Source organism: Emydura macquarii, unplaced genomic scaffold (assembly GCF_026122565.2).
Source record: "Emydura macquarii macquarii isolate MOO-44397 ecotype Brisbane River unplaced genomic scaffold, CSIRO-AGI_Emac_v2 contig_2975, whole genome shotgun sequence".
Lineage (NCBI taxonomy): Eukaryota > Metazoa > Chordata > Testudines > Chelidae > Emydura > Emydura macquarii.
The window spans coordinates 2,028,727-2,043,485 of NW_027133112.1; the positions used below are offsets into that span (position 1 = coordinate 2,028,727).

The 14,759-nt window shown below is 42.1% G+C and overlaps 1 protein-coding gene across 8 annotated transcripts in view; it reads right to left on the reverse strand.

The window, feature by feature from the left end:
• Nucleotides 1-14,456, reverse strand: part of RPRD1A (regulation of nuclear pre-mRNA domain containing 1A) — a 65,148-nt gene extending 50,692 nt beyond the window's left edge. For 4 of the 8 annotated variants that reach the window (XR_010924177.1, XR_010924175.1, XM_067569978.1 and 1 more), the window contains exons 1-3: nucleotides 14,230-14,456; nucleotides 790-919; nucleotides 74-180 (exon numbers count right to left, since the gene is read on the reverse strand). Coding sequence is in view for 6 of the 8 variants with exons in the window: in XM_067569978.1 (XP_067426079.1) it covers nucleotides 74-180; nucleotides 790-919; nucleotides 14,230-14,380 (388 nt within the window). In the remaining 2 variants the exon portion in view is untranslated. The remainder of the gene's footprint in view (nucleotides 1-73; nucleotides 181-789; nucleotides 920-14,229) is intronic. The other 4 variants (XM_067569981.1, XM_067569980.1, XM_067569979.1 and 1 more) reach the window with 2 other exon arrangements.
• Between the last annotated feature and the right edge of the window lie 303 nt (nucleotides 14,457-14,759).

Sequence of the window (14,759 nt, forward strand, 5' to 3'; positions counted from 1 at the left end):
CTAAAAATCAGTTCAGGAAACAATACATTTATATCAGTAGGCAAACACACACACATGCACACAAAATACTTACACAAAGCTTGCCTAAGTTGTTCTAATACATCATTTTCATAAACAGACCTTTCTTCCCAAATAGAGAGCACTCGACCAAGGTGTTTCTTACAACTCTCATCAGTCTCACTGTGGGGAAAATAGTAAAATCATCAATAAAAATGGTAGAAGTCCAACCCAGTACTAAACAAAGCAGTCCTGTATCATCTTCCATCCAAGACATGAGAAGATGCTAAAGATTCATCTACAAATATTCTTTCTAGTTAAAGTGCTAATAGGTGGATAGCACCCAAAGAAATCATATGATAGACTGGTATCATTAAGGAATATAGAATTATTGTAGCATACAACAACTTGAGTGAATAAAAAAACATTTACCCTCAACCTAACACAAAAGACAAACACAACCAACAGTATTCCAAGGTGAAAGGATGATCATCATGCAAATAAACTCTACTCTGATCAAGCCATATGCTAAAAAAAATTTACTTTTATGAAAGATCAAAGGAGCTTTTAAACTAAGAGGTGCAGGGAAGAAATTGAAAAGAAAATTAGATTCCAGATCTAGGATTGGGTGTTTTCTTTAATTAAGGCGCATGAGGGCTACTGAGCCTGGCAGAACAAAAAAAGTAAGTGTTCTGGAAGGAAAAGGCCTCGCATAGGCTTTTTTGTTTGCATAACATATTTTAAACTAAATATTTAATATGACAATAATGCCCACATTACAGTTCACTGTACCTTGAAACATGCTTAAAGGCCTCGACTATAACTGGTGCAAAGTCTTTTGTAAATTCTGGTCCTTTTCTTTTGCTGTTCTGAATGACATCGTTAGCCAGGTATAGGAATGTCAACTTCCTATTTGGTTTTGCTAATAAAAGAAAAAAGAAAAGAGATGCAACAATCCAAAGTAGTCAGTAGTATAAAACTAATTTTGCAGGTTAACATTCAGTTGAGTTTCTTCCAACATCTCTTATGTAGGGGATAGAAATATATAAGTATTATATAAAAATACAAAGTTCACTATTTCTATTAGCACTTCATGCTATTAATACAAAATAATCAAGGCAACTTTTTATAACAAGTTTGTCTACACAAATTTCAGCTTTCAACACCCAAAGAGAGCAAGTCAGCAGTCTGCCATCCCCCGCTGCCATTTTAAGCAGGAGCCCACCAAGAGCTAATTGAAGTTTGGACATTCTTTACATTTTGCCAATCAACATTTGCTTTGACCTCTTACTGCCCCGCTCACACTACCACATTCCTCTGCTAGTGTAAGTGCCATCTTCCTACCCACCACACTCATCAACTCAGTCGCTCCTCCACGATGTAACCGTCCCCCAAATTCTCTCTTTCCACACATTGAACCTAACACATTTGAATTTCAAATTCAAAAGTGCAACGTATGTTTTAAAAACCAAGACATTATGAATCATCAAAACAAGCATAATATAATCTTGTAGTTGTTACACTAAGATTACATTTTCAAGAAAGTGCCTCAGGGTATGTCTACCCCACAGTGTAAACCCAGGATTAATGGGATTCAAGATGACCCTGGGTTACAGAATCCACGGTTTGAGGATTTACAGGGATTGGTAATCTGACATTAAGGTTTTTCTAACCCAGGCTCGAACCTGGGTCTCTGAGGTCTACACTGAAGCACATAGACCCAAGTCAAATCAGCCATATACTAGAATCTCAAATACCCTCCTAAAATATGGCTGCTCTAGTCCCAACAGTGGTGCACTGTGGGAGAGCTTGACTGTCCCATCATGCATGTCAGAGAAAGTTTGAACAGCCTGCCAACACATCCTGCCAAGCTGTCATTTTAGTCTGTGCACTCCAAGCTACTGGAGCCAGCAACATCAAGGAGATGCCTTTTGAAGAACTTCTCTTGCTTACGCTTTCACTCCTGTGTCAGAAACTGACAGAACTTCTGCGAGATGCTGGTGGATATTTCAGCCGCATTTTCTGACCCACCAAAAGCACCTGACAGAACTGATGACAGAGCAGGAGGAGGAGACAGTGGCAGCAGCAGAGTACCCAAGCATGGCAGATTCTAACAGGCTAATGCTGCTCATGACATTTGGTATAGCCACTAGTGCCCCCTATGTAGACCGGCGCAGGACCACAAGCACAGGCTGGGGGAGAATCACATCTTCATGCAGACCTGGGATGACCAACAGTGGGTTCAGAACTTTCACCTGAAGAAAGCTACATTTCTGGAGCTTTGTGGACAGCTTGCCCCCACCCTTCAGCATAAAGACACACGAGGCCACTCATATCAGTCCAAAAACCAGTTGCTATAACCCTCTGGAAACCGGCTACCCTAGACTGCTACAGGTCCATTGCCAACCAGTTTGGGGCCAAGAAGTCGATTGTGGGTAAAATTGTGGCAGAGGTTTCTGAGGCAATCAGAAACGTGGTTTAAAAGATATTCAGGAAGTAATTACTTTTGAGAGAATGGGGTTTCCAACCTGCACTGGAGCCGTTGATGGAACTCGTATGCCTTAGTTCACCCTTCTCAAGGAGCATGAGCACATAAACTGCAAAGGGACACCACTCTATTGTTATGCAATCCCTCATGGACCACAGAGGTCGATTTATGAATGTCAACGTGGGTTGCACTGGGAAAGTTCATGATGCCAGGGTTTTGTGCTGAATGGGAGTTTACATTCGTGGACAGGTTGGGACTACTCCCATCAAGTAACATGGTCATAAACAGAGTTACTGTCCCCACCATTATTCTGGGGACCTCCACACACCCCCTTTTGCCTTGGCTTATGAAACTGTACCATGATTTCAGAAACCCTGGCAAAAGACTGTTTAATTACTGTCTCAGCAGGTGCAGAATGGTTACTGAAAGTGCTTTTGGCAGACTGAAATCCTGTTGGAGATGTCTACAGACCCATCTGGATGCCAGTATCATCAATGCTGTTCACATTACTGTGGCTTGCTATGCTCTTCACAATCTTTGTGAAGCCAGGGGGACCTATGACAGAGAAGGGCCACTGAACCACTACACTCAAGCAGAAAGTGCTGCATACATAGCTGAAGCTGTACGCACTCAGGCAACAGAACTCAGGGAGACTTTGTGCTCCCACCTCATGGACTTTATGAATGTCCTTTTGGGGGACTGGGGATGGGACTTATTGATTCAGGGTGGGGGTTCAGCGCTTAGAGAGGGGTGGGGGCTTGACTGCCATGCAATGTGCTTATGAATGACATGACCTCTTATGAAATATTGGTATGGGGTATGATTCACAGTATAGATTCATATAAGAATGTGACTGAAGTGAAGATTGATGTACCTAACGATATAAAGGAATGGTGTTTGCTTACTAATTCCTAGTTGTGCCTGATCATGTGTTTACCTGTGTTATTTTAAAATCACATTGTATGATACGATGTACTGATTGGGGGGAGGAGGGAGGCGCAAAGCTTTCTGCATCATCAGGAAAGTTATTTATAAACATGTCTTGGAAAAATACAAAACTGGCCCACTGCCAGTCAGGCCAGCTGACCTTACCATTCCCAACAAACCAATAACAGAACCAAACAGGGGAGGAAAAAAAGTGCATGAACAAGGCAGAAACCCCTTACCACTGCATGTCCTCTACCCCCTTTTCTCCTTTCCCTGTTTGCTGCACACCTGGCAGAGGGGAATGGAGACATCCATGGGAAATGGGTTAATATGGAGGATTGCACTAGTTTAAGTTGCCCTGCTCAGCCGCTCATGGGGCCTCCAGCCATGGAGTTCTCCATACTTTTTCTGGAGTGAATCCCAGGGTACTGCCTAGGGATCTCAGGCTGTGGTGTGGGTGATGCAGCAGGAGTCAGTACTCTTGCAGCCATTACTGATATCAGTAGCTCAAACTGTTTTCTCTGCTGAGCTCTGACCTCCTCCCTTAGCCACATTTCTATTCCAGGAACTGTGAAGCAAGTGCCTGCTCCCGCACTGAAACTCTGTCCTCAAGCTGTGCAACCTGCCTCAGCCTTTCCTCTTGCCTCTCCTCTAGCCGTAAGTCTCTGTTTTTGGTACTGGACCTACTTGTTGGCCCTGTCCAGAATCTCAACCATACGTTGATCACAAAAATGCTTCATGGATATCTCCAGCTTTCTTGAGGGTGTTGAGTGACCTATCACCATCATATCCAGCCCATATATACACACACATGCCTAAAAGAATGTTCCCTCTGAGTTATCAGGTGCCATCTACACTTCAGGGAAGCAGAATCCAGTAATACTCTAGCAACCCAAATTCCACATATGCCAGTCCATACAGTGAGAACTAAACAATTCTCAACAACAGAAATAGACACATTGTTGACATGAAGTTAGACAAGAATTTAAGGGACAACAGTATACAGAATCCTGTGACTGAAAAAGCACAAAACTTTCATGCTAATAGCTTGTCTGCATGGAAAAGTTATACTGGTTTAAGATAAGGTGTGAATTTAAAAACTTATATTTATACCAGTTAACTCCCAATGGGAGACCCTCTTATTCCGGTATTCTCTTTGACAGGGACTAAACAGGAAACTTCAATAACGTCTTCACTCACCAAGTCCCAAAGACTTTAGGACCATATGAATCCTTTTTAAGGAAAATGGTCTTGTGCTAAAGCACCAAACAGACTACTTGACATATGTTCAATTCCTGGCTCTGTGTGATCTTCAGCAAGTCACAGTCTCATTATGTCAGAGTTCTCCAGTTGCAGAGTAGGAATACCACTACTTCCTCTCTCTCACCCTTTACCAGATTTCTCTATTTAGATTATAAACTCTTTAAGGCAGGAAGTCTTTTACTATGTATAGGGCTCTGATTTTGGCTGGGGTTTCTAGGTGCTACTGCAATACCAATACCAAAAATAGGCATCCCAAAAGATCTGATCTCCCCTACTTAAAAGGTTCTTTCAAAGTATGTATGAAGTCCTTCTTGTATCTAGCACATGAAATCTCCATTTCTGAAGCTAAAAATGAAGAAAGGGAAAGCACTTGCAACACTACCTGGAAGGATGAAAGTATCTTGGATAAAGTGCTTCTCTTTTGACCACTTTGGTACTTTGAAAGACTAAGTAATGATCCTGAAAAACAAGACATAAGACTCTGCCCTCCTGGCCACATAAATGTAGACAGGGTCTAAGTGTAACTCCAAGATTCGGCAGCAGCCAACGGGAGTTATGCAAGCTATGCAAAAAACCTGTGTAACTCCCGTCGACTTCTCTGCTCCTCTTCAGCGCACCGTCTTCACTGCACTGTGCCAACGGGAACCACATTCCCATCGACGCAGCACTACACCACTTGTGAAGGTGATCTTAGTACATCGATTTCTGGATCGACTGAGCAGGTCTTCACTGACCACTCAGTCGATCCAGAGAAATCAATCTGACGGTGGAGACTTTGCCACCATCAGTGTAGCCGTAGCCTTTGTTTAACCTGCTTTACAGGTTCAGAGTGAGGCTGGAAGTGATAAGAAAGAGTTACCATGATGATATTTAGGATTAGGTTAATGTCAAAGGTCCAGCTCGGTGAATAAAGGACTTTTTGGTTCACTAGCAATTCAAAAAAATAAAATAAAATCCGAAGTTTTGTTTTGTGTCACACCCAAAACTAAAATTTTTGGTGATCCGGAGTCAAAAAAGTTGGGTCAAAATGAAACATTTTGTTTCAATTTCAGGCATACTTGACAAAAGAAAAGGAGAACTAGATTAAAAAAGGAACGGAGGTGGTGGTGGAATCTCCCTTACAAGCTTTAGCCTAGTGGTTAGGGAACTCACCTGGGATGTGGGAGACTCAGGTTCAGTTTCCCCTTCTGCATGATGTGGGATTGAATTTAGGTCTCGCACACTGCAGGACAGTGCCCTAGGCTATGGAATATTCTGGTATGGGATTTTCTCAATCTCATCTGTTGAAACTGTATAAATAGTTACTGAAGCAGGAACTTGGGTCTCCCACACCCTAGGAAAATATCCTAACCACCAGGCTAGTCATGCGCTCTCTTACCCTACCCCAATGATTATTCACTGTCATCATGAAAGACTATGAACTGCTAATATGGATGACATTTCAAACTTTTATTTAGCCCACCAAAGAAGGAATGCAAAAGATCAAGTTAATAGAGATTCTGTTGCCTAAGCACCAGGGCCTGACTACATACAAGACCTCATGGCTTACAGAAGTAGCAGACATAAGCATGTACAGCTGAGCATGTATTCGTAGAATATAAAAAGAATAATTAATGGGTTTGTGCTTTAAGATAAAATAGTAAAGTATACAGCTTGGGAAAAGGGCCAGAAGGACCTGATAAGGGCAGTCTGGAGGCTAGCACAGCACAAATAGAGGGCAGAAATAAGAACAGATGAGCTGACCGCATCCGGCTGAGTGAAAACAGGAAGTGCCAACATGTTCACTATGACATGTCACATGATGTGGCAAGCTGAACAAGTAAATTGAGGGTATTTAAACCCCAAAAGTCAGTCGCACTTTGGACTGCCGCCCGCTAGATTCCTCAGTAGCTGGACTGAGCCCTTCTATGAACCAGCAGCGTCCAAGGGACAGCTAATACTTATTAGAGTCAACGCAGCCCAAGGGGCTTGGAAGAAAACGCGTTCTGGGTAATGTATGAGAGTACACTTGCTTTAAGATAACCAGGAGTTTACTAACGACCATCTGTCTGTAAACATAGTTTGCAAATGACCATCTGTCTGTAAGCATGAGGCAGTAAGTAGTAGAACTGTGTACTATAAGAAATGAATACATGCATGGTAGAATATTAGGCCTTTGTATCTTTTTCTGGTTTTGTGTTTTTATTAGTTATATCTATGCACTTTGTTCTTTACTAATGAATAAATAAATGAGCAATATTTCTTCAGTTGAAGCCTTGTTCGCATTCTTGTTCAGTCACCCCCATCCCTCGATCGAGGCAACTCCTCTGCTCCAGGAGCCCCACGACCCTAGAGTAAGAGCCTTGCAGGCCACTTTAAGTCCACGGTATTATTCAATCAATCAAACACATTTTTCCTGACTTGTGACCACAGAAGGGCTATGTCTATGAACATAAGTGAAAACAATCTTCATGGAGTACCAAACACCATATTAAAAAGTCTACACAAGTAAAAGACTAAGAGAATGACAAATAAAATGGCCAAAGATCTTTGGGCAATCTGAAGCAATGAGTGAGGCTAGTCTGGGAATCCTTCCTAGAAAGGAAGGGAATGAAGGGCATATACCACAGAAAATGGTGCTGCAGGGTCCCCCTTCTTCTAGTTCCTTTTCCCACTGGTGGATCTGACTACAGCTCAGCCAGTCCTTTCTAGAGCTTGCCACACCTGACATATGAATGGATGACTGACTACCATCCAAACTAAGGGATTCAGCCAAGATCCTTGGCAGATTAGTTGATCCAAACTTTTGGGTGAGAAAGGATTTCACAGGGATATTGCTAGGTAGCTCTAGTAAAGATCTTTTTAGCTGCTCAGTTAAGCCAGAGCAGACACATACACTGGAAATCACATCTGAGCAGGATAACTATGAGCCCAATGTGGGTACGTCTCAATACACTGTGACTTAAGCATGTGTGAGTCTGAGATTTATGCCTTGAGCTTCCATACCTTTTATGGGGGCAGAGAGGGATAGGGGAGCCAAAAAGACATCGCCTAACCATGTATTTAGACTTGCTCCCAGATGGTTTGGCTTCTAAGTGTCAGGCAGGGTCAGAGCTTCTTGGCTTTGTTTAGGATCTATCTATGCAGTTCAAAGACTGCATGATCCTAGATCCTTGTATGAGCTGAATCAGGATTGCGCCAAAATTAGCTATTCCTGGATGGATGAACAAAGACCCTCCAAATCCTTCAAGATGATGGCACAGACCAATTTCCCCCAGGTTGGTCATCTAGGTCAAGCACCGGGACACCACATGAAAGGTAGAATTCAGAGAAAGTAAATTGCTCATGCTAATCTCTACAACAAGCCTTGAGATACTACCCCCTTTTGGAGAGGCACTTGGAACAGAAGCAAGAAAAAAATTAGTTGAGGACAAACTATGGAGTAACCAAGTAACAAAAATAACCTCTCAGATAGCAGTGCGCCAACAATACTGATGGGATCTGCTCTCAGTTATTAATAAACAATGCAGTATCAGAAAGTCAGACTATGAAAACAAGCCACATAAAGTTGAGGTCTCAATATAAAAAAAAAAAAGCTCAGACTGACATCCTAGTTGGAAGGAAGAAGTGGAACGAACGCACGCACGCACACACGCACACAAAAAGGAGGCCATTCTGTCCATCCAGTGACGAGAATTGCAAGAAATCCCAAAGACAGCAAGCCACCTTCTTCACAGTGCACCTCTTTCTAAAGAACTATTGTTAATGAATGGGAAAAAAAAATCTCCCCACATCTCCATCAAAAAGTTAATGCTTTCTCCAGCTGCCAGAAGTAAGATTTCAACAAACCATATTCAGCCACTCTACTGAGGTGTGAGACGTCACAAAGCCAGGTATTTTCCTCTTCCACTTACAGATAAGAAACATTACCAATTGTCTTGGGCAACGTACAGGATATTGGTGTATATAATAGTGTACTCAATGCCTTTAAAAATCGTCTCCCCTACAATCTAGCCAAATCTACAAATGTTACAGATTTGCCTCATTTAGTTATACAAAATACTTAATCCAAAGGATTATTTGACAGTTGAGGCACAGAACCAATCAGCATTAAAGGAGCACAGGTAGAAGAATATTGTTAATCAGTAAGATGTTTCTGTAGTTCTGTGATTAGAAACCTGGTCTCTTGGGTTCCAGTCCAGTGCCCATGGCTGAATGATTTACGTTTAAACTTCTCTACCTATATGTGTTTCTGTATCTAGACCCCAACCTTGAACTCTGCTGATCTGCAATAGAACTGTATCAATCTAATTTGCCACCTTGGAAGTACACACAATTCTGCCATAGTGTTTGCTGCTAAAATATTCTGCTATGGATAGATTCTAATTAAAGGACACGAACAAAGGACCTGAATATGCTTAACTGTTCCTGAGAACATTTTAGATTTAGAAAATAAATCAGGTCTGTTGGACTCAGGTCTGAAAACTTTTCTCCCCCAATTATAACATCTCTCTTCAGAGATGACTGATCATGTTCGGGTCTCCAAAAAATATGGAAGTCTGGGTTTCCATCAAAAAAATATATGAATGGGCATACAAGAAAAGAGAGGGGCAATCATAATATGAAGATCTGCTCTGAATGGTGTCTCATGAGTAGAACTGGGACAGCATCAATACTTTTCTCTGTCTTATTTGACCCCTTCAGATAATGCCACCCATCCCCAACCCCTTCACACAGCCACCTGAATCAAAATGTTTCTGTGTAAATTTGAAGATTATAACCAAACAGAAAGGCAAATTATTCTTATAAAAAATAAGACACATGATACACTTTTGAGCCATTACAATGTATTATGACAACGTCACATCAAGTGGCCGATATACTCTGAACATGCATGAAAAACAGTTTCAAACCTGGAGGGGTCAATCTCAACTGAAGTTATGATAATGCTACTAAAATTATAGTTGGGCTCTAATCATTATAGTTTCTTATCTCTGAAGTAATAATGGTGTCATGCTTCAAACTAAGTGCTACAGACCTCTTTTCAATAATTGTAATATAAAAAATATTTTCATCAATATGGTAGCACAAATCCAGAGCATGGACTAAATGACAAAGTTATGAGAAAACATCTAAGAAATACTGAGCAGATTTATTTGATGAATAATATGACAGATACCAGAAGTCTGCTGGCAACCCATAATATCAATAATTTCACAGAATGACGAATTCTAAGATATATACATTTAGTGTTTCCATTAGTTACAGTCAAGCAGCATTAGTAAAAAGTCTGGCATATAAATCTGAGGAGAAAATGAACAGTATGGTTTGGACCTATCAACTGTAATGTACGATTACAAAACACCCAAATGCTGTTTACACTAAGGGACTATAAATTCATCGACAAACCCTACTGTCTTGCAGGTGACTATCACCAAGACAAACAAGTAAAAAAAGCCATATTACATGCCTTAAGACAGCAGTGAATTCAGCATCCTACTTTGAAATAATTCTAATCATTTACATACTTCCAAATGATAAATCTTCATACAGTTATATTTGTAACAGGTTACATTTTAACTAGGGCTGTCAATTAATTGCTATTAACTCAACCAATTAACGCAAAACAAATCACAATTAACCACAGTTTTAATTGCACTGTTAAACAATAACAATTTTAAATTATAAATATTTTTACATTTTCAAGTACATTGATTTCAATTACAACACAGAATACCTAGTGTACAATGCTCACTTTACATTATTTTTATTAAATATTTGCACTGTAAAAGACAAAAGAAATATTTTTCAATTCACCTCATACAAGTACCTGTGTACTGCAGAACAATCTCTATCATGAAAGTGGAACTTACAAATGTAGAATTTTTTGTCACAACTGCACTCAAAAACAAAACAATGTAAATCTTTAGAGCCTACAAGTCCACTCCGTCCTCCTTTTTGTTCAGCCAATTGCTAAGACAAACAAGGTTGTTTACATTTATGGGAGATAACGCTACCGCTTCTTATTTACATCTCCTGAATGTGAGAACAGGCGATCGCATGGCACTGTTGTAGCCGGCATTACAAGGTATTTACGTGCCAGATATGCTAAACAGTCCTATGTCCCTTCACGCTTAGGCCACCATTCCAGCGGACATGCTTCTATGCTGATGACACTTACTAAAAAATAATGTGTTAATTAAATTTGTGACTGAACTCTTTGGGGGAGAATTGTATGTCTCCTGCTTCATGGTTTAACCCATAATCTGCCATATATTTTGTTTTTATGGCAGCCTTGGATGACAACCCAGGATATGTTGTTCAATTTAAGAACGCTTTCACTGCAGATTTGACAAACTGCAAAGAAGGTATCAATATGAGATTTCTAAAGATAGCTACAGCACTAGACCCAAGATTTAAGACTCTGAAGTGCCTTCCAAAATCTGAGAAATGAGATGTGGAACATGCTGTCAGAAGTCTTAAAAGAACACCACTCCAATGCAGAAGCTTCAGAACCCGAACAACCAAAAAAGAAAATCAACCTTCTGTTGGTGACTTTTGACTCAGATGATGAAAATGAACGTGCATTGGTCAGCATTACTTTGAATCATTATCGAGCAGAACTTGTCATCAGCACGGAAGCATGTCCTGTGGAATGGTGGTCAAAGCACAAAGAGACAAATGAATGTTTAGCAGATCGGGCATGTAAACACCTTGCAACGCCAGCTGTTCTCACTTTCATGTGACATGATAAATAAGAAGCAGAAAGCATTATTTCCCATAAATGTAAACAAACTTGTTTATCTTAGCAATTGCTGAACAATGAGTAGGACTGAGTGGACTTGTAGGCTCTAAAGATTACATGGTTTTGTTTTTGAATGCAGTTATGTAACAAAAAAAATCTACATTTGTAAGTTGCATTTTCACAATAAAGAGACTGCAGTACAGTACAGGCTACCATGTTTCCTTTTTACAGTGCAAGTATTTGTTAACAAAAATAATATAAAGGGAGCAGTGTACACGTTGTATTCCATTTTGATTGAAATCAATATATTTGAAAATGTAGAAAACATCTAAAAATATTTAATAAATGGTATTAAACGGTAATAAATTATCTTGGCTGGGACTTCTAGACCCTACTGAAATACAAGTAACGATGTTTGTGAGGCTTTCAAACACTATGCTGACCAGAGAAAAATAGTTAAAACAGATATTGGGATTTGTCAGCCACAGCATCCTCAAATGCAACAGAAGGTTAGGATGTGGAACAAATGGAAATCTTTGTAGCCTAAAAAATGAGAACCAGAACCTTGAAATGGACAATGCAGCATGAAGTGCTCTTAGTGGTCTTCTGCTACATAGGAACTGCCTGCCACGTGTCTAAACAGCAATAGTTTCCAGGCATTCTTAAAGATTAGCCCCAAATAGGAATCATTGCAACATCTTACTTAGAGGTGGCAAAGGAATATAAAACTGTGGCCAAATCATGATTCAGGTGAAGATAAAATAGTATTTCCAGTAATCACTGGATTACTTTAAGGACCAAACCCTGCTGTGAATTCTTCAGAGTGCTTCATCCTACCAACCAACACTACCTCCATTTGCTTAGACTGAGTGTCAACCATCTAATTTTCATCCATTTCCCAAGCAAAGGCAACTATACCATCTGAAGTTGATAAGGAGTTAAAGAGCTGGATATCAGCAACATACTGATGGTGCTATAGTGACTGCCTCATACATATGTTGAGCAAGATAGACAATAAAATCAGTTAAAAGGCTCCTACATCAGCTGTTCATCATAAACTTCTCCAATCATTCAAAACAGTGATCATGTTAAATAATTAATATGGGGGGGAAGGGGAGTTGGGATTTTTGTCTTTTTTAGGAATATGGGAGAAAACCATGCATCTATTTTCGAAATAAGAGAAACTGTTCAATGTTGTCGCAGAAACTTACTTTTATTTTACAAAATAACTTAGATAAAAGAGTTTAACCTACATATCTGTGTAGTAGACAATTCATTCTTCAGCATGTGCATTCTAACATTCCATGGTTTCTACCCAGAATGCACAGGGCTGTGGTTTGTTTGCTTTTTTAATTCTACTTATTTTGTTCAGCCTAGAGATTTGGAAGTTCAAAAGAGAACTACTTTCTGAAAGAAGTGAACTGAAATTTATTTTAAATAAAATTTATTTGTAAATGTTTGTAATACAGAACACATGGAAGTTTAATATAAAATGTTAAAACAATTTACATTCTGTTTCAATATAGGCTAAAATAATTTACCACTACAAAAGCTTTCCTTTTAACTTAATACTATTTAATTCAAAACCTACGCTCCTAGGGTGAACCAATTCTATGTGTATGAAGTTATGTGATCCAACCCTGGAAAAAAAAAATCTTTGACCCATCCTGTCCTATCAATATAGTAATGCACATGTATTATCTGTAGGGCAGACAAATTTTCCCCATCAATTGTTAGACTGCAGCCTTATCTAGCTCTACACTAGCTTCTCCTCCCTAATGAAAAATCTAACCCTTAAGTCTTCCTGTTCAAATCCCCAGATGTCTCTGATGTGTAGGTGTCACTCTGGAAAGAGTGAAAACTTGCTCTGCCTGCTAACTTTTGCTACCAGCTAAGATGACTTCTGGCACAACAGCTGACAGGCCAGCTCCTATCTTTGCAGCAGTAAATCTACAATTCATTTGCTAGGAATAATTAAATTAAGACTGAACACATCCAATGTAACATATTAACAAGGAGACAACCTCAAACTATAAGAAGTCAGTTTGAAATACAGGCAGCTTTCAAAAGCCAGGTAAACAAAGCTTTGCATCTCACACTTGAGCCCTTCTGCCCATTTCTGTAGTTTCACAATCCCATTTTTCTATGTAATGTATTACTCTAGGCTGCGGCTACACTGCAAAACTGATACACGCTCAACCTTGTGGAAGAGGCAAAGTACAGTAAACACCTAAAGGAAAAACGAGTCTCGAGTCCGTGTATGCTGATCTTCAGTACCACTTACAAACACAATGAGCCAAGGAAAAAAAAAGCGTTGTTTTAGAGTGGATTGTGCCCCTTTAATCAGCCCGGCCCGCGGAGTCTCCGCGCCCAGCCAGTCGCAGACTCACAAACACTGACGCTGGAACAGCGCATCCCCGGGCAGGGGACCCACCTGCAGGCCTCTCCTCCCTCTCCCTCTCCCCCTCCCGTGCGCTGGGACACGGAGCGTGGGCGGGCCCTTGGCAGAGCCGCGGCGGGGCCCATCCCGCCGAGCCCCGCTATCACGCGCCCGGCGCCCCGCGGATTTTTCCCCCAGCCCCGCAGGCGGATCAGCGAGGAAAGGGCCTGGCGCTGCGAGGAGCGGCCGATGCCTCCTTCCTAGCCCCGGCGGGGCGGGGTGGGGCGGGGCAGGCCCCGGGCGGCGCCCCCAAGACCCAGCCCTACAGGAGCCCCCCCCCCAGCCCTCCGGGGGCTCCCCCTTCTCCTGCCTGTGCCGACGGGCGCTGCCAGTTAGCAGCAGCAGCAGTAGAGGGCGGGGCAGACTCGGCCTGCCCGGTGCCGGCCTCACCTTTGCGCAGCTCCCGCTCCCAGACGGTGACGATGAGCCCCGAGTGCTTGCGGTGGTGGATGAGCCACAGGCTCAGCGTCTGCACGCTCTGCTGCGAGTTGCTCAGCTCCGAGAGCTTCCGCTCCAGCGCCGCCTCCGAGAAGGCCGACATCCCCCTTCCCCCCTCGCTCCCTCTCCGCGCCCCTCACACCGTCCCGCGCTTGACAGACCCGCGCCGGCCCCACGCACGCAAACAAAATGGCGGCGGCGGCCCAGAGCCTCTCTCAGCCCCGCCCCCTACGTCACTTCCGTTCCTGGGCGGGCCCTGAGTGAGCGAAGGGGGGGAGCTGAACTTCCCGCATCTGGGTGGAAGACAAGCCCCGCCCCCTTCCTGCGCGAGGGGGAGCCTCGAATAGGCTGGGGAGGCACCTAGAGTGGCGGGAGAGATAAAGCCCGTGGGGGGAGGAAGAGGGCGAAGCATGTTCATGCTGGCTGGCATGACTACCTAGCGCGCGCATGCACGTGCACGTGCCCACCGCACCTTGCTGCAG